General features: G+C 44.8%; 2 protein-coding genes across 5 annotated transcripts in view; one reads left to right on the top strand and one right to left on the bottom strand.

The window, feature by feature from the left end:
- The window catches only part of LOC121549853 (high affinity cAMP-specific 3',5'-cyclic phosphodiesterase 7A-like), a 34,450-nt gene extending 27,318 nt beyond the window's left edge, over positions 1–7,132 (top strand). For all 4 annotated transcript variants that reach the window (XM_041861791.2, XM_041861790.2, XM_041861794.2 and 1 more), the window contains exons 4-12: positions 700–887; positions 1,004–1,067; positions 1,455–1,651; positions 1,754–1,885; positions 2,119–2,210; positions 2,352–2,496; positions 2,626–2,722; positions 5,097–5,177; positions 5,301–7,132. In XM_041861791.2, coding sequence (XP_041717725.2) covers positions 700–887; positions 1,004–1,067; positions 1,455–1,651; positions 1,754–1,885; positions 2,119–2,210; positions 2,352–2,496; positions 2,626–2,722; positions 5,097–5,177; positions 5,301–5,614 — 1,310 coding nt within the window. In that variant the 3' untranslated portion in view covers positions 5,615–7,132. The remainder of the gene's footprint in view (positions 1–699; positions 888–1,003; positions 1,068–1,454; positions 1,652–1,753; positions 1,886–2,118; positions 2,211–2,351; positions 2,497–2,625; positions 2,723–5,096; positions 5,178–5,300) is intronic.
- Positions 7,133–7,640: 508 nt separating this feature from the next.
- Positions 7,641–20,054, bottom strand: LOC121549852 (mitochondrial fission regulator 1-like). The gene is made up of 9 exons (XM_045210454.1): positions 19,969–20,054; positions 15,067–15,171; positions 13,463–13,564; positions 10,962–11,092; positions 10,570–10,808; positions 10,106–10,367; positions 9,773–9,971; positions 9,529–9,591; positions 7,641–9,431 (listed from the first exon to the last, which is right to left on the bottom strand). Exons 2-9 carry the CDS (start codon positions 15,100–15,102, stop codon positions 9,384–9,386), a joined length of 1,080 nt encoding a protein of 359 aa, XP_045066389.1. The 5' UTR covers positions 15,103–15,171; positions 19,969–20,054; the 3' UTR covers positions 7,641–9,383.
- Between the last annotated feature and the right edge of the window lie 278 nt (positions 20,055–20,332).

Raw genomic sequence — 20,332 nt, 5'->3', positions numbered from 1 at the left:
AAAATGTTTTGCTAAAAGTATTATTATATTATTGATCGATTGACTGTGACTTTTCAGATCACCCAGTAGTGCTATATGCAGGGTTAGCTCCAGGTAAATATTGCAATCCTTCAGCCATTCCTGGACCTGTGACCAAAAACAAGCTACAAATGATCTAATGATTCTGTCTCTTCACAGCAAAATCTGCAGAGCTGGGAAGATTGTATCCCCCATAGAAATAACATTCTATTGGTAGCAAGAATTTTGTATAATAATTTAAATTGAAAAATTGTAAGTTTTGAATCCGGCGTCGTTTTGCGTATCAGTTCATAAACACTATGCCATGGAATCGGTACATCAGAAATCTCTTCCCAACTATTTTGCAATCTATATGGGACGGCTGTCAATCCTTTGGTCCTTAAATGAAACTGGTATACTTTTTTATTTATCACCATTTTCTTTAACCAATTATGTTCCTTAATGCACGGCCGACAGACAAGTTCCTTACTTTCTCCACCTTCCACTTTCCTCTTCCATTTTTGCAGTAATGCTGCAATTATTTTGTTTTGGGTAGTTGACATTTCCGTATGTTTTTGTTAGCTGCATGTGCGACATAACTCCACTAGTCCTACCTATGCATTATATTTGTATCTACCATGTTGTAAACCGTTTACTTCTAAACAACTCCCATGTTTTAAGTCTTTGTCTCTCTGTCTTCAGCCTGCTCAGACTCCGCCTCTAGTCTTATCCCTGGTCCTGGGTTCAGTTCGGCTGGGCCTGTGTCTGGTAGGAGGCTCCGCAGACTGCTCAGCTTCCAGAGGTACCTGCACTCCTCCCGTCTGCTCCTGGGAACACCCCACCTCAACCCCCTCCACATCCTGGATGAGGACTACACCGGACAGGCCAAGGTCCGATGCTCACACTGTCTTAGCCAATCATACACTCGTATGCATGCATACACAATTCATGTTTATGTACATGTCTAAATACAGACTTACATTTGCGGGGGGGTTTTCTCTTGCAGTGTATGCTGGAAAGGGTCGCGACCTGGAATTTTGACATTTTCCTCTACGATAGATTAACGAATGGTATGTTTCTGACAGATGTCCATCTTTCTCCCAAAAGCCTTACCTACATATTTGTATTGTCATCATCATCAGAGAATGAGCAAAACAGTGTAACATGCTCTGGATAAGAGCGTCTGCTAAATGACGTAAATGTAAATGTAACATTACTGCATAGGCCTCCTTTCAACTCATTAGACATTTGTGGACAATGGCGCCATCTGGTGTTTGTTTTGATGAATGCTGTAAAGAAGTGGAATGGTCTTTTTCCATAGATTTTCATTTTAATGCTGATGCTATTGCAATGCTAAACTCCACCACAACCACAAAAATACATAACTACCCACCCCCAAACACTATTCTTGACCAGCTCTTTAAACTACTTCTCCCATGTCTCCCCTCTCCATGCAGGAAACAGCCTGGTGACGCTGACTTTCCACCTCCTGAACCAGTATGGTCTGTTGGAGCTGTTTCAGCTGGACATGGTGAAGCTGTGGCGCTTCCTGGTCATGGTGCAGGAGGACTACCATAGCCTCAACCCCTACCACAACGCAGTGCACGCCGCTGACGTCACGCAGGCCATGTACTGCTACCTGCGAGAACCCAAGGTATCAGACAGAGAGATTGACAGCTTACGAGTCTTTAGGCCAGAGGCAAGGTTACCTATCATGTATATGAGCAGAGAAAAGTAATCCGATGTCTCTCCGTAGCTGGCCAAGTCCCTGACGTCCTGTGACATCCTCCTGGGCCTGCTGGCAGCCGCCACTCATGACCTGGACCACCCGGGAGTTAACCAGCCCTTCCTCATCAAGACCAACCACTACCTGGCCAAGCTCTACAGGGTGAGAGCACATAGCTGGTGCAGTCCACAGCTCCTGTAGCATTCATATTAGATCTGACTTGAGGACACTAGATGGCCATGCTCGACAGGACAAAAGTGTTGATAACTTGACCTAGTTCATGGGTTATTTGTTCTTATTTGAAGATAACGTTGAGGTCTATGATTGAATGCACTTAGTAGCTCAGAATAACAGCGTTATAAAAATGCTAATGTATATGTCTCTGTGGTCTGTAGAATTCCTCTGTTCTGGAGAACCACCACTGGAGGTCTGCAGTAGGTCTGCTCAGAGAGACCGGCCTGTTCTCCCACCTGCCTGCTGAGGACGGGTCAGTCTGTTAATTTATTTTCCAAGTGATTTAATGAGACTCTGTTTTTAAAGATCAAGGTAATGAGTTGTTGTTGTACACTCAAGTATGGTCGTGTACTTTTGAAGCATATTTAATGAATTCCTCTGTTCATCTCCTCAGGCTGAAGATGGAGCGCCAACTGGGTTCTCTGATCCTGGCTACTGACATCAGCAGACAGAATGAGTACCTGGGAAAGTTCAGGACACACCTGGACCAGGATGACCTGTGCCTGAGCAATGCCAGCCACCGACACTTCATCCTCCAGGTCAGTTACTAGCTAGGCCATAGGCTTAGAGTTGGGCCTGGGGAAACTGTGTAGAACCGGCCATTTTGGATCTTATCAGCTGGAAACTGTGGGGGTCTAACTGGATATTTTGGCTCTAACTCCTTGCAGATGGCTCTGAAGTGTGCAGACATCTGCAACCCCTGCAGACCCTGGGAGCTGAGCAAACAGTGGAGCGAGAAAGTGACGGAAGAGTTCTTCCACCAAGGTAGCCTCTCATTAATCCTCTCGTTCTGTATGGTTCTCCCTCTCCCTCTCCTCTTAGTTTCTCGTTCTGTATGGTTCTCCCTCTCCCTCTCCTCATAGTCTCTCGTTCTGTATGGTTCTCCCTCTCCCTCTCCTCTTAGTCTCTCGTTCTGTATGGTTCTCACTCTCCCTCTCCTCATAGTCTCTCGTTCTGTATGGTTCTCACTCTCCCTCTCCTCATAGTCTCTCGTTCTGTATGGTTCTCACTGTCCCTCTCCTCATAGTCTCTCGTTCTGTATGGTTCTCACTGTCCCTCTCCTCTTAGTCTCTCGTTCTGTATGGTTCTCACTCTCCCTCTCCTCATAGTCTCTCGTTCTGTATGGTTCTCACTCTCCCTCTCCTCTTAGTCTCTCGTTCTGTATGGTTCTCACTCTCCCTCTCCTCTTAGTCTCTCGTTCTGTATGGTTCTCACTGTCCCTCTCCTCTTAGTCTCTCGTTCTGTATGGTTCTCACTCTCCCTCTCCTCATAGTCTCTCGTTCTGTATGGTTCTCACTCTCCCTCTCCTCTTAGTCTCTCGTTCTGTATGGTTCTCCCTCTCCCTCTCCTCATAGTCTCTCGTTCTGTATGGTTCTCACTCTCCCTCTCCCCTTAGTCTCTCGTTCTGTATGGTTCTCACTCTCCCTCTCCTCATAGTCTCTCGTTCTGTATGGTTCTCACTGTCCCTCTCCTCTTAGTCTCTCGTTCTGTATGGTTCTCACTCTCCCTCTCCTCTTAGTCTCTCGTTCTGTATGGTTCTCCCTCTCCTCTCCTCAAGCTCTCGTCGCTCTCTCTCCTCTTAGTCTCTCGTTCTGTATGGTTCTCTCTCTCCCTCTCCTCTTAGTCTCTCGTTCTGTATGGTTCTCACTCTCCCTCTCCTCATAGTCTCTCGTTCTGTATGGTTCTCACTCTCCCTCTCCTCTTAGTCTCTCGTTCTGTATGGTTCTCCCTCTCCCTCTCCTCATAGTCTCTCGTTCTGTATGGTTCTCCCTCTCCCTCTCCTCATAGTCTCTCGTTCTGTATGGTTCTCCCTCTCCTTCTCCTCTTAGTCTCTCGTTCTGTATGGTTCTCCCTCTCCCTCTCCTCATAGTCTCTCGTTCTGTATGGTTCTCCCTCTCCCTCTCCTCTTAGTCTCTCGTTCTGTATGGTTCTCCCTCTCCCTCTCCTCTTAGTCTCTCGTTCTGTATGGTTCTCCCTCTCCCTCTCCTCTTAGTCTCTCGTTCTGTATGGTTCTCCCTCTCCCTCTCCTCATAGTCTCTCGTTCTGTATGGTTCTCCCTCTCCCTCTCCTCATAGTCTCTCGTTCTGTATGGTTCTCCCTCTCCCCTTAGTCTCTCGTTCTGTATGGTTCTCACTCTCCCTCTCCTCTTAGTCTCTCGTTCTGTATGGTTCTCCCTCTCCCTCTCCTCATAGTCTCTCGTTCTGTATGGTTCTCCCTCTCCCCTTAGTCTCTCGTTCTGTATGGTTCTCACTCTCCCTCTCCTCTTAGTCTCTCGTTCTGTATGGTTCTCCCTCTCCCTCTCCTCATAGTCTCTCGTTCTGTATGGTTCTCACTCTCCCTCTCCTCATAGTCTCTCGTTCTGTACGGTTCTCACTCTCCCTCTCCCCTTAGTCTCTCGTTCTGTATGGTTCTCACTCTCCCTCTCCTCATAGTCTCTCGTTCTGTATGGTTCTCCCTCTCCCTCTCCTCATAGTCTCTCGTTCTGTATGGTTCTCACTCTCCCTCTCCCCTTAGTCTCTCGTTCTGTATGGTTCTCACTCTCCCTCTCCTCATAGTCTCTCGTTCTGTATGGTTCTCCCTCTCCCTCTCCTCATAGTCTCTCGTTCTGTATGGTTCTCACTCTCCCTCTCCTCTTAGTCTCTCGTTCTGTATGGTTCTCACTCTCCCTCTCCTCAGTCTCTCGTTCTGTATGGTTCTCACTCTCCCTCTCCTCATAGTCTCTCGTTCTGTATGGTTCTCACTCTCCCTCTCCTCATAGTCTCTCGTTCTGTATGGTTCTCACTCTCCCTCTCCTCATAGTCTCTCGTTCTGTATGGTTCTCACTCTCCCTCTCCTCTTAGTCTCTCGTTCTGTATGGTTCTCACTCTCCCTCTCCTCATAGTCTCTCGTTCTGTATGGTTCTCACTCTCCCTCTCCTCTTAGTCTCTCGTTCTGTATGGTTCTCACTCTCCCTCTCCTCATAGTCTCTCGTTCTGTATGGTTCTCACGCTCTCTCTCCTCTTCTTAATCTCTAATTTTCTCTTCACCTATCCCTCTGATTTCTGATCAGTGTGTGTTGTCGATCCCTCTGATTTCTGATCAGTGTGTGTTGTCGATCCCTCTGATTTCTGATCAGTGTGTGTTGTCTATCCCTCTGTAGGAGACATTGAGAAGAAGCACAAACTTGAAGTCAGTCCACTGTGTGATAGCCAGAGTAACTCTATGGGAAACATTCAGATTGGTACGTTTTTATGACGATTTCTAGTTTAGTACTAGCTACAGTACATTGATATAAACCAGAAGCTCTCTTAGGCCTGCCTCTATAACCCTGTGTGTTTCCATGTTCCTGTCTTCCTTCCCCCAGGTTTCATGACGTACGTGGTGGAGCCTCTATTTGCTGAGTGGGGACGGTTCTCTGACACACGTCTGTCCCAGACCATGCTGGGCCACCTGGGGCTGAACAAGGCCAGCTGGGGTGGGTTAGTACAGCAGGAGGGGTCCTCTAGCCCTGAGGAGCAGGAACCTAGCAGCCCTGCCTCCATCACCATGCCAACGCCCGCCGTCACCCAGTCAGAACCAGAGTCTGCCTCCGCCGCGGAACCCACAGCTGTCACCACGACAACACCCACGGGAGAAACCAACTACAAAGAAATACCTCAGGGAAGCAAAGAGTCCTGACACTCCATGTTTGCCCTTAGAACCCTGACCCCTGACCCTTAACCGCTAGCCTCACGGCCTCACCACACACTGGGGAGAGGGTGGGAGGGACAGGGTATGGCCTTTAACACCCCCCCCTCCCTACTCCCCCGTTTTTGTTGCTTTTGCCTGCCATATTTGACAAACCACAGATTTTATTTAATTTATTTCATTTTTAATTCCTTTCCTTGACATAGATACTGCTGCTGTATTTAGTCTTTTTTATTGCCTTGTTTTATTTATTTATTTGTCCTCTGTAGTTTTGGCCTTACTAATGTAACACACCACCATTTTGATGGCGAAGTGCCATTTTCAAACAAAGTTCTGTAGGATGCTTTGAAGGTGATTTGAAACACACTGAGTATTGAGAAGAGATGCTCTCTAAAGACTGCACAGAGATGCCGTGATGTGTGTTGATGCATTTGAAAGGAATCTTCCTCCTGATGTAAAACCAACAAAAAGATAACATGACAAGCCCAGTCCTTTTGCTGCCTCTGACTGTTTACAGATGTCTCTGTTTGTTTGTCCTTGTTGTCCCTTCGAAATGAATCATTATGGTTCTGCGATATGCCTTCTAAGCACAGATGCGAAGAGCCTCTAGCGTTTGAACTGTCGACCCACTGCTGAAGTTGAGAGCAAAGCCTCCGTCTGACACACACACCCACCAGATGCCATAAAGAAACACCACCTGTGCTCCATTGTATTAATCTCCTCCTTACACTGCCAAAAGACTGAAATGTTGGACACAACTTCTGTTCTGAGAGAACTTGGAACAGACAGAATGGTATTCTAGAATGCAACTGACTGTAGAGCATGGGTGTCCTCTCACCCTGGACCAGTCACTGAGTCATAGCACACTCCCCCCACCTGAAAACTTCCATCACAGCACAACTCTCTCAGGGTTTTGCCAATCTCGAGGGAGAGGGTGGACTGTAGGAGGGAAGTTTACTGATGTGGTTTAGCTACCTGTTAAACATCTGTTTACTTCTACTAAATGGACTCCATCTCATCATCCTCATCATAGCCACATGCAACCTAGGAGGACTGCTGTACCGATGCCTTATAACTATGCACACTGCGCTAAGTGACCAAACCAGCTCCTGCTACTAGTTCTTCTAGTAATCTCATTAAGTACATCGCGTGCTCATCCTCTTAATGCACTGTCTGATTTTCTTTTGCCTTTTGTTGTGAGGAAAAACTGAACTCAACCCTTTTTACATACGGAAAACCAAACCGTGTTTTTAATTTTGTACATTCCATTTACATTTATTTATTTTTTATTGATTCTGTAGACTGCACAAAGATTTGAACGATAGCAGGTGCTTTTTCCTAACTTAGCTGATTAGTATTTACGCTGTAAGACTGTTGATAAACTGTTTACAATTCGTCACGAAAGCCATTTTGGGAAGAAGACTTGTCAAGCCATTTTGTAAAGGATTTGCCGTATTGGTCTTTTGATACATGCTTGTTGCAGTTACATTTTGATTTAATAAAACCAGTTGACATAAACGACTGTTAGTTATTGACAATGATCCAAGTGAACTTTGACCGTGGTAGGAGTCATATACAGGGATGTATTGAGGTGAAACCCTCAACATTGTAGCTAGAAATGTAAGGAATATATCTTACATCACAGGCCTGTTGTACGTCATACATTTATATAGGAACGTTGTGTACCGTTCGTTGGTCCTTTGTAGCTCAGTTGGTAGAGCATGGCGCTTGTAACGCCAGGGTAGTGGGTTCGATTCCCATACATAAAATGTATGCACAGATGACTAAGTCGCTTTGGATAAAAGCATCTGCTAAATGGCATATTACCCTCCTGAGGACATGAACAGAATGAGCTGTAGTCATTCACTGTTCAACCTCAATATCTATGGTTGGATTTACTGTGCTCAGGCTGTGTAAAGATTCCACTTTCTATTTACCCGAGACATATCTTGGTGAAATTAAGAATTGGACAAACATTCCATGCACACAAGTCTCATATTTCAAGCTCACACCAAACCAAGTTTCATTTCGGTTTTATTCATGAATTTGATGATTCCAGTCTGTTTACATAACTTTTTCTTTCAAGTATGGAAGACATTTCACAACACAGATCCCTAGTGTTTTACAGTTAGGTTTTACATCAAGTATCACTGACAGTTGAGTTGTCCATGTTCCCTTATAATTCTCCCACCATGCCAAAGTTCAACGCTTAGACACACTGAGCAGGAAATAGATATCGGTACATAGAGTATGTCAATGATAAACACACTGGCCATTCCTCATCTTCTAAAGATAAATAAACCACAATCATACATGTTAGTGTTAGATGTATCCTAAATACTGTTTCCCGCCCAAACAGTCATATCTGTCATGCCATTTCAATAATGCTATATCTGTGTCAAGGTGTGCAGACACCTTTAATTCCACAAAAAATATAAAGTATGACATTCTTAACTATCAGAATATATCCAAGAGGAACTCTTCATGGTATGAAATATTTGATATGATACTAAGGAAAATTGTTTCAAGGCATCATAAGGATATAAAAAGAGCAATACACTCAGCTTGTTGTTGAGTAACACTACCTCCCAGAATGCCATTTGTCTTATATTTGGCTTCGAATCATATAAACAAAATACAACTGAATAATAATGCCATGGTTCTCGAATACACACATTGGAACAAAAAAAATGTCAACATCCTGCCCAGTATTGGTAGATTATCCTAGTGTTACAGCTTTAGTCAAACACTAGCATATTTCTCTTCCCCTCCCCCCAGAATGCATTAAGACAACACTGTCACCATAGATTCGTTTGGTCCAGTCTTCATACTGAGGTACTGTATGGTAACAGGGTTTCCAGAACTGGTTCCCGTTCAACTTATTAAAGCAAAAAGAGAGCCAGTCTAAAACTAAACAAATACAATTACATCTCAACCATACTTGCTTTGATAGCATTGATAACAGCTACAACATAATTATTTGTATCAAGTATTAACTCTAAATTCAGTTCAAACTAAACATAAATAAGTGTTCTAAAAATCATAAATTAGATTGACTAGAATGCAATTTACAAAAACAGCCTAATACTCTACAAGAGGGACCAAATGACAAAGTGCTCCCACTCCTCTGCATACATTTCTCTCTACCCATAGCAAGCAGTAGACAGCAAATACCCAGTGAGACAAAGATAAATACAACTGCCTTGAAAAGGGCATGCAAAAAGGATAACCATTTACATCTATGTGCATTTAGAGAAGGTTCATTCCCATAAATACATGTAGTTATTAACAGTTGTCAGTTGAGAGAAAGTTAGGATTCTGTAGTGTTACAGAGTGTTTATCCAGAACATAAAACACTGGTGTGCCTCATATTGTAATTTAGTTTTGATTCAAATAAAATATCAAGATGTACAGAAAGTCTGATGAACAAACTTGGACCTTTAAGATCAAAGACTTTGAAAATGCAGTCAACTAAGAGACAAAAATAGACATTTAATTCAAACAAAAAGTTAAAATCTGTGGTACACGGAAACGGATCCTGTATGTTATCAAAGTGCAAGAACTGAAGAAGACTATGAGGCAATGCAACACTGTTGGTGAGCAGGAATGGAGAGCAGATTGACTGCATATCTAGTCAGAAACCCGGTGTCCATCCAGAGACTGCTGACACACCGGTTGATAAGGCACTTAAATGTCCATGGCTGTCTGACGGTCCAGAACTCTGACCAAGTCCAGAATTCCAGCCCATCTCTGTGGGTGCTCAGAGGAGATTTCGCTTGCCAGTAGATTTCAACATGTGCTGTCCAAACTACAGGATGGGAAAAAGAGAGAGCAGCAAATGACTTTTCAAACTCATCAAATATTAGATCAGATACCTATTTTAGTCATGCTTGCACTTCTCTTACCAGGGGGGTCTCTGGGCGTGGTTTCACTACAGGGGCTGGGGTTTTCAACCGGGGCTGCCTTACCTAGAGGACAGAGAAAGGTAAGCAACGGACAACCCAGACACACAATAGCCAGAACTTCACAGATCTAAGGTTTTACCCATCTTTGTTGTTGCACAATCATACAGTGTAGTTTGAAAATGATAAGACCCAAAATGGGGATTCCTAACATAAGAGAGTAATGTAGTATCAGTGTTGCTCTTACCAGGGGAATCTCTACTTTCTTGTCGGTCTTGGGGAATTCAGAACAGAAAGGTTTCAGTTCAGAGGCTGGGAAGTCAAACTCATTGTCCTCATTGCTGTTGTGGCGATAGCGATGGGCGAACTTGCGCTTCAGGGCATTAGCGATGAGAGACGCAGCATCTGTGGGCTCACTGGGTTTGGCTTGGCTCTCCTCTGGCCGGCTGGACAGTAACACACAGGGAGTAAGGGTAAATCAATGTTTAGCTGGAAATCAGTACAGGTTTCAGTTAGTAAAACAAGACAGTTGTGTCCATCTTCTGTAATGTAGAAGTCAGACCATGAACATGGTGCCCACCTCTTGGCGGGGCGCAGCTTGACTTTGCCGATGTCTTTGAGCACGTCCAGCATATTGGGGACCTCTACCTGCTTGGGCCCCTGGTCCAGCAGTGCCTTGCCCGGAGTCTTCTTCCCACGGCGCTCCTGGATGAGGTCAATGACTGAGAAGCTCCGCTGGAGACCAATGAGTGGGGGTGGAGGAGGGGGAGGAGGCGGCGGGGGAGGCGGAGGGACACAGGGTGGAGGAGGAGGGCCGCCTGGGGCAGGAGGACCACCTGGGGCTGAGAAATGTACAGATTAGTCTGACAATTATTCCATGAAAAGCTCCCATCTTCAGGCAGATATAGGTAATTACAGTGGAAAACATGGAACTATCTTACCCAACAAATTAAGGGGCTATGAGGTAGCGCTTTATGTTTGTGTTCTGAGGATTCTTCCTTACCTTTTTGTGTGTGTGTGTGTTCTGAGGTCTCGCTCCCATACCTGGTGTCAGTGTGTTCTGCTCCTGGGTCAGTACTATCTGTGCGATCTGGGCTCTGAGTTTAGCCAGCTCCGTCTCCAGAGCACTGATCTTCTGGATGGCCTCATCGTTGCTGCGGGTCTGACCCTGGGGCTCCGGCTTGGCCTTGTGCAGGCTGGGTAATGACCTCCGTCTGGGCAAAGGTTGTTGTTTGGGCTGAGGTGGGTGAGAACGGAACATGAGCCCTGATGGTGCCTCTGACCTGAACGAGACCAATGGTATACAAGCACCTTATTAGAAGCAGGAAAGAGGTTCATGGAGTAATACAAATGTGGAAAGTTAACAAGCGCAAATGGACTCCCTAATGAGCACAGTGTGTGGGTCAATAAACAGGGGCAGCATCACAGCTTCTTACCTCACTCTCCCAAATCCAAACCAGTCATTTTCCTCCTCGTCGATCCAGCCGACATCGACCAGAGAGGCCACCAGTCCAGTCGGAATCCCGGCGCTGTTCAGGACACTACTTTCCTCAGTGTAAGAATTGAGCTGAGACACAAGGCAGCCATGTTAATAAATACACCAAAACATTCTCCTCACCAGAGGAGCCTGCCACAATTACTCAATACACTGTCAACAACTCAACTACACGGTCCTGTTTAACCACGTGAGGTATTCTCTTTTTATGAATCAAACTGCATTCACACTACTTGGAAACCTACCCTGACAGACATTTGATTGGCTACGGTTGACTTTTAGAAATAGTGCACAAGACAGCAACTGAAGAAAGCCATTCTGATGCCGTCTGTCAACAGCCTGTCGAGATCTATTCTTAATTATGCCGTCTGTCAACAGCCTGTCGAGATCTATTCTTAATTATGCCGTCTGTCAACAGCCTGTCGAGATCTATTCTTAGTTATGCCGTCTGTCAACAGCCTGTCGAGATCTATTCTTAGTTATGCCGTCTGTCAACAGCCTGTCGAGATCTATTCTTAGTTATGCCGTCTGTCAACAGCCTGTCGAGATCTATTCTTAATTATGCCGTCTGTCAACAGCCTGTCGAGATCTATTCTTAATTATGCCGTCTGTCAACAGCCTGTCGAGATCTATTCTTAATTATGCCGTCTGTCAACAGCCTGTCGAGATCTATTCTTAATTATGCCGTCTGTCAACAGCCTGTCGAGATCTATTCTTATTCTGTCCCTCAACTCAACAGGAGCTTAAAGTCATAGAAAAGGTAAGAAATAAAAAATAAAGACAGTTGATACATTTCAGGGGACACAGTCCTAATAAGAGGACCAAGTGCTGAAGCGCGTAAAAATCGTCTGTCCCCGGTTGCAACACTCACTACCGAGTTCCAAACTGCCTCTGGAAGCAACGTCGGCACAATAACTGTTAGTCTAGAGATTCATGAAATGGGTTTCCATGGCCGAGCAGCCGCACACCAGCCTAAGATCACCATGGGCAATGCCAAGCGTCGGCTGGAGTGGTGTAAAGCTCGCCGCCATTGGACTCTGGAGAAGTGGAAACACGTTCTCTGGAGTGATTTATCATGCTTCACCATCTGGCAGTCCGACGGACTAATCTGGGTTTGGCGGATGCCAGGAGAACGCTAGCTGCCTGAATGCGTAGTGCCAACTGTAAAGTTTGGTGGAGGAGGAATAATGGTCTGGGGTTGTTTTTCACGGTTTGGGCTAGGCCCCTTAGTTCCAGTGAAGGGAAATCTTAATGCTACAGCATACAATGACATTCTAGACAATTCTGTGCTTCCAACTTCGTGACAACAGTTTGGGTAAGCCCCTTTGCCGTTTCAGCATGACAATGCCCCCGTGCACAAAGCAAGGTCCATACAGAAATGGTTTTTCGAGATCGGTGTGGAAGAACTTGACTGGCCTGACCTCAACCCCATCGGGATGAATTGGAACACCGACTGCGAGCCAGGCCTAATCGCCCAATATCAATGCCCGACCTCACTAATGCTGTTGTGGCTGAATGGAAGCAAGTCCCCGCAGCAATGTTCCAACATCTAGTGGAAAGCCTTCCCAGAAGAGTGGAGGCTGTTATAGCAGCAAAGGGAGGACCAACTCCATAGTAATGCCCATGATATTGGAATGAGATGTTCGACGAGCAGGTGGCCACATACTTTTGGTAATGTAGTGTGTGTATACTGTTTGTGTGTGTGTATACTGTTGTGTGTGTGTGTGTGTGTGTGTGTGTGTGTGTATGTACCAGACATTAGTCAACAGCACAAAGTTACTGTTGTAGGTTGCCTGATGAACTGACCTAAAGCAGACATACTGCATTCCTCACAGAAAGGAAGGACAGCTAAAGGGAGAGAGAGAGGAAAAGAAGTGAAAAAACAGTATTGCAAGACAGGAAAAGGGAATGTAAAGATTGAGCAGGGCAATGATAGCATGACTCTACCTAAATAAGAATTGAACACCACAGAACTGTTGTGTTCTGTGTAGCTGTAACTTTCTAATGCAAAAAAAGACACAAATGGATCAGACTTATTTTCAAATCTAAACATTAAAAAGGCACTATGATATTTTATCACCAAAGAGGAGCAACATAGCCTAACTTCCCTAAACATGAAATCAGAACCTAGGTCCATGTTATTGGTCTCATTATGTTTTCCATTCTGTTTATAGTTGAAGCATCAAAACAAATGAAGATGCAGGTGTATCACAATACATCAGGTCAGAGAATACCAAGATAACGCGATACTTGAGTACAAGGTAAAGAGCAGTGACACAGAAATAGTGACGACACGGAAACAATGTCACATGGAAACAATGTCAAACACAGATCATACTCTGTCAAAGTATGGCTGCAGACAGTCTACAAAGAATATTATATTACTTTTAGTTCATGTTAGCTAACATATTATATGCCTGCCTCCTGCAGAAATAGTCTTACCTGAAAATGGACCCTGGGGCATGGTTTAAGGGGAAGATTGGTGGCTATTCTTCTCACAATACTCCTTGAGGAGCCATACGCCTTGCCTGAAAAGCCAAAGGCCTGTCAAAATAAACACATAGGCCTATGGTTAAGTACTAGAATCAAGAATATCAAGATAATGGGTACATCACAATTAAATCATGCCTTTGTGTATGGGGTGGTCCTCTGTAGCTCAGCTGGTAGAGCACGGCGCTTGTAACGCCAAGGTAGTGGGTTCGATCCCCGGGACCACCCATACACAAAAAATGTATGCACACATGACTGTAAATCGCTTTGGATTAAAGCGTCTGCTAAATGGCATATTATTATTATTATAATAAAGACAGTATAGTAGAAGTGCAGTATAGTGGAAGTGCCATGAGGACAAGATTTAACAACATGGATTGGATACTATTGTGATCTCAAGACGCTTCAACAATGTCTTCAGTCCTCCTCTACTTCTGGGTATATTGTAGTTGCTACACCGTCTGATGAGTGACAGTTGAGATGACATCTGGTTAGCCCAAAGGCCGGCAGATGGCGATATTGAGTTGTTTCATCTTACCGTCCAAATTAGCAATACATTCGGACCGGTTCCTACTTAAATCCTTCTCCATTCAGGCTGCATAGGCTTATATTTCCTCCTTAACTTTATTTAATGGCGAGAAGGCATATTTTTTTTTTATACAAATATAAAAATAAAGGGAAAATACGCATACCTTTCTTATGAAACACCATTTCCCACCACCATGCTAAATTGGCTAAATGCTAATCCCGGATGTTGCTAGCCCTCCTGTAGCTCAGTTGGTAGAGCATGGAGCTTGCAACGGCAGGGTTGTGGGTTCGATTCCCACGGGGGGCCAGTATGAAAAATGTATGCACTCACTAACTAAGTCGCTCTGGATAAGAGCGTCTGCTAAATGACTAAAATGTAAATGTAAAATGTATTGCGTTCAGCCAATCAGGTTGAAACTATTAGCTGCATCGCATTAGTGGACACCAAGACTGTTCTCAGGGCAGCCCTGGTTGTAGCTAAATATGTTTGAGTCGCGTCTGGGAAAATTTTAGCAAACTAAACCTTTACCTAACCTTAACATAATTATTGTAACCTGCCACATTAATTATCCTAACCTGTTGCGCAAGTTCTTCTAACCTGCTACGAAAAGTCACTTCTGCTAGCCAAAACCGGCAGCCCCACCCTGAGAACAGTCTTGGTTTTCACTAATGCGATACAGCACTGCCTTAGGTTAGGGGTGAAAAAACTGACTGCTGCAACCTGATACACAACATCCAGGATTAGCATTTAGCCACTCTAGCATGGTGGCGGTACACATATTTTCCCCGTTTTTCTCAGCCTTCTTGCCATTAAATAAAGTTAAGGAGGAAATATAAGCCTATGCAGCCTGAATGGAGAATGATTTAAGTACGAACCGGTTCACAAGGGATATGAATGTATTGCTGGTGCATACAATGCATTTGGATGGTAAAATTAAAACGACTCAATATCGCCATCTGCCAGCCTTTGGGCTAATAATATTTGGTCAGACCATGACTGTGGTATGGGAAAAAATCAAAGCACATACCAGGTCCATTTCTATCCTTGTACTTTCTTTACTCATTCTATCGATGTGTTTCACAGAGGCAGTTGTACAGTAGTCCGCAAGAAAGCATCTTCTCTGTGAGGTAGTCTGGGGAAACAACAGGAAGACAAACAGGGGAGGAAATACCTGTAGTTAGTGTTGTGATATATTTTGGCCTTGCTCCTGATATTCTAAATGTGTTTGTTTTTATCCTAGCCATCAGACTTATTTTTGTATTCATACAACACTGAAAACATATATAAAACTCAACATGTAAAGCGTTGGTCCCATGTTTCATGAGCTGAAATAAAAGATCCCAGACATTTTCCATATGCAAAAAATGCTTATTTCGCTTAAATGTCCTTTGCCAAGATAATCCATCCACCTGACAGTTGTAGCATCTCAAGAAGCTGATTAAACAGCATGATCATTACACAGGTGCACCTTGTGCTGGGGACAATAAAAGGCCACTAAAACGTGCAGTTTTGTCACACAACACAATGCCACAGATGTCTCAAGTTGAGGGAGAATGCAATTGGCATGCTGACTGCAGGAATGTCCACCAGAGCTGTTGCCAGAGACTTAAATGTTAATTTCTCTACCATAAGCTGACTCGTCGTTTTAGAGAATTTGGCAGTAGGTCCAATCGGCCTCACAACCGCAGACCACGTGTAACCACGCTAGCTTGTTATTTTATGTATAATTTTTTACATTATTAGCTCAGAAAGTGTTTTGTATCATTACATACAGCCGGGAAAAACTAATGGATATCAGAGCGGCAGTAACTCACCAGCATTACGACCAGGAATACGACTTTCCCGAAGCAGATCCTTTGTTTGCTCTCCCCGGGGCAATTGAACTGATTCCAGCGGCTGACCCAAAACATCGCCGGCGGAGGAGAGGCACTCGGAGCGGCCTGCTGGTTTGACTTAGGAGGCGCGCACACCACCCACCACTTCCAAGTATACTACTCGCTAATGTTAAGTCTTTGGATAACAAGGTCGACAAGCTCAGGGCAAGGATTTCTTTCCAGAGCGACATGAAGGACTGTAACATACTTTGTTTCATGGAAACATGGCTCTCTGGGGATATTCTGTCGAAATCGGTCCAGACAGATGGGTCCTCAGTTCATCGCGCAGACAGAAATAAATATCTCTCCGGGAAGCAGAAGGGCGGAGGTGTGTGTTTCATGATTAACAACTCATGGTGTAATTGTAAATACATACAGGAGCTCAAGTCCTTTTTTTCACCCGACCTAGAATACCTCACAATCAAATGCCGACCGTATTATCTCCCAAGAGAATTTTCTTCAGTTATAGTCACGGCCGTGTATATCCCCCCCTCAAGCCGATACCACGACAGCCCTCAAAGAACTTCACTGGACTTTATGCAAACTGGAAACCACATATCCTGAGTCTGCATTTATTGTAGCCGGGGATTTTAACAAAGCAAATTTGAGGACTAGGCTGCCGAAGTTCTATCAACATATCGATTGTTGTACACGGGCTGCTAAAATCCTCTACCATTGCTATTCGAACTTCCAGGATAGTTATAAGGCCCTCCCCCGCCCTCCTTTCGGCAAATCTGACCACGACTCCATTTTGCTCCTCCCTTCCTATAAGTAGAAACTCAAACAGGAAGTACCCGTGCTAAGGACTATTCAACGCTGGTCTGACCAATCGGAATCCATGCTTCAAGATTGTTTTGATCACGCGGACTGAGATATGTTCCGGGTAGCTTGCGAAAATAATTTAGACGAATACAATGAAACGGTGACTGAGTTTATCAGGAAGTGTATAGGTGATGTTGTGCCCACTGACTATTAAAACCTACCCTAACCAGAAACCGTGGATAGATGGCAGCATTCGCGCAAAACTGAAAGCGCGAACCACCGCATTTAACCATGGCAAGGTGACTGGGAATATGGCAGAATACAAACAGTGCTGCTACTCACTCCGCAAGGCAATTAAAATGGCAAAACATCAGTATAGAGACAAAGTGGAGTCACAATTCAACGGCTCAGACACGAGACGTATGTGGCAGGGTCTACAAACAATCACAGACTACAAAAGGAAAACCAGCCACGTCGCCGACGTCTCGCTTCCAGACAAGCTAAACACCTTCTTCGCCCGCTTTGAGGATAACACAGTGCCACCGACGAGGCCCACTACCAAGGACTGTGGCCTGTCCTTCTCCATGGCCGACGTGAGTAAGACATTTAAGCATGTTATCCCCTGCAAGGCTGCCGGCCCAGATGGCATCCCTAGCCGTGTCCTCAGAGCATGCGCAGACCAGCTGGCTGGTGTGTTTACGGACATATTCAGTCTCTCCCTATCCCAGTCTTCTGTCCCCACATGCTTCAAGATGCCCACCATTGTTCCTGTACCCAAGAAAGCAAAGGTAACTGAACTAAATGACTACCGCCCCGTAGCACTCACCTCTGTCATCATGAAGTGCTTTGAGAGACTAGTCAAGGATCATATCACCTCTACCATACCTGTCACCCTAGACCAGGGTTCTTCAATTCCGGTCCTGGAGGGCCGAAACACCTCTGTTTTTCCATCCTCTCCTTCTAATCAGGGGCTAATTCAGACCTGGGACACCAGGTGAGTGCAATTAACTACCAGGTAGAAATAAAAAACAGAAGTGTTTCGGCCCTCCAGGACCGGAATTGAAGAACCCTGCCCTAGACCCACTACAATTTGCTTACCGCCCCAATAGATCCACAGACGATGCAATCGCCATCACACTGCACACTGCCCTATCCCATCTGGACAAGAGGAATACCTATGTAAGAAAGCTGTTCATTGACTACAGCTCAGCAGTCAACACCATAGTACCCTCCAAGCTCATCATTAAGCTCGAGGCCCTGGGTCTGAACCCCGCCCTGTGCAACTGGGTCCTGGACTTCCTGACGGGCCACCCCCAGGTGGTGAAGGTAGGAAACAACATCTCCACTTCGCTGATCCTCAACACTGGGGCCCCACAAGGGTGGGTGCTCAGCCCCCTCCTGTACTCCATGTTCACCCATGACTGCGTGGCCAAGCACGCCTCCAACTCAATCATCAAGTTTGCAGATGACACAACAGTAGTAGGCTTGATTACTAACAATGACGAGACAGCCTACAGGGAGGAGGTGAGGGCTCTGGGAGTGTGGTGCCAGAAAAATAACCTCTCACTTAACGTCAACAAAACAAAGGAGATGATCGTGGACTTCAGGAAACAGCAGAGGGTGCACCCCCCCCCCCCCTATCCACATCGACAGGACCACAGTGGAGAAGGTGGAAAGCTTCAAGTTCATTGGCGTACACATCACTGACAAACTGAAATGGTCCACCCACGCAGACAGTGTGATGAAGAAGGCGCAACAGAGCCTCTTCAACCTCAGGAGGCTAAAGAAATTTGGCATGGCACCTAAAGCCCTCACAAACCTTTACAGATGCACAATTGAGAGCATCCTGTCGGGCTGTATCACCGCCTGGTACGGCAACTGCACCGCCCGCAACCACAGGGCTCTCCAGAGGGTGGAGCGGTCTGCCAAACACATCACCGGGGGCAAACTACCCGCCCTCCAGGACACCTACAGCACCCGATGTCACAGAAAGGCCAAAAAGATCATCAACGACATCAACCACCCGAGCCACTGCCTGTTCACCCCGCTATCATCCAGAAGGCGAGGTCAGTACAGGTGCATCAAAGCTGGGACCGAGAGAATGAAAAACAGCTTCTATCTCAAGGCCATCAGACTGTTAAATAGCCATCACTAGCACAGAGGCTGCTGCTGCCTATTGTAATCACTGGCCACTTTAAGAAATGGAACACTAGTCACTTTAATAATGTTTACATATCTTGCACTACTCATCTCATATGTATATACTGCATTCTATAATATTCTACTGCATCTTAGTCCATGCCGCTCTATCATTGCTTGTCCATATATGTATATATACTTAAATTCCATTCCTTACTTAGATTTGTGTGTATTGGGTATATGTTGTGAAATTGTTAGATATTACTTGTTAGATATTACTGCACTGTCGGAGCTAGAAGCATAAGCATTTCGCTACACCCGCAATAACATCTGCTAAACACGTGTATGTGACAAACAAAATGTGATTTGATCTCAATTGTCAGTAGAAACCACATTTGTTTAAGCAAGTCAGCCATATCAGCTGTTTTTTTTAAAGGCATAAATTAGGTTGAATTAACTGTTTCGCTGCCAGACAAGGCTCCGCTGATAGCCAGGTGTAGCAGTGGTAAGGTGTTGGGACAGCTTTATGTAGGCCCTAACAGTTTGTGGGCACCGTTTGTCACCGTTATAGTGCAATTAATGTATTGTTTAGTGTTGTGGCTTTGTTGGCAAGCAACCCCCCTCCCCCAATCAAGATTTACATGCTAAAATCGCCACTGGTGTAATGTAATGTTACTGAGAGTCATGATCGGTCTAGTGTAACGTTGTAAGACAACTCGCCGGCCTCTCTGGCTTGCAAACTAGCATGTTGCTGTGTGAAGCTAACTGGCTAAGCATGGCCGGTTAAGGACGAAAGCCATGATTTTCTGGAAATACCAATCGCGTGACAAACAATTTAACTAGGTTTTGAACCTTTGATTCTCCTGACATATCCCTCTACTATATTATTCTGTAAGCAAGCTTAGTTATGTTAGTTGGTTGGCTAACGTTAAATGTTAGCTAGCTGACATTACGTTAGCTAAACTAACTAGCTACTGTAGCTAACTACTGGATAGTTAGCGAAACTTCTTAACCAAGGCGTTTTGAACGTAGACAGTTGGTTAATAACGAGTCAAACAAAGTATCACTGAGTTATTGTCAGTAGCGAAGGGTAAGTAATAGCAAAGTTAGTAGATCGAATTTGATTTAAAACAATAAAATCAAAAAATACTTACGAGAGACTTCCTGTCGAGGGAAAAAGTGTTTTCCAAATTTCCACTCTAGTCTTGAGTCACCTTGTTCCTTGTGGAGTGAGTGGGCGGGAAAACATTTTTTTTCTTGACGTATGGGTTGGTGGGTAATTTTTATAAACCAATGGGCATTGAGAAATTATTTATACTGCGCTTGTACAATAACTTTATGATAATATTATTGGTTAATTATAATAAAAAACAGGCCAACTGACCAACTGGAGTTCTTGTCAGAAAGGAGGCGGACCCAGGGTCTTGGTTTGCCGACAGCAGCAGGAGCGGACAGTTCCAAAATGTCAAGTAAAATCAATTCCTTGTCTCTAGTTTACTGTCACTGTCTTTTTTGGGG

This window comes from Coregonus clupeaformis, chromosome 34 (genome assembly GCF_020615455.1).
Source record: "Coregonus clupeaformis isolate EN_2021a chromosome 34, ASM2061545v1, whole genome shotgun sequence".
NCBI classification, from domain to species: Eukaryota; Metazoa; Chordata; class Actinopteri; order Salmoniformes; family Salmonidae; genus Coregonus; species Coregonus clupeaformis.
This window is presented reverse-complemented; position numbering and strand designations above follow the sequence as displayed.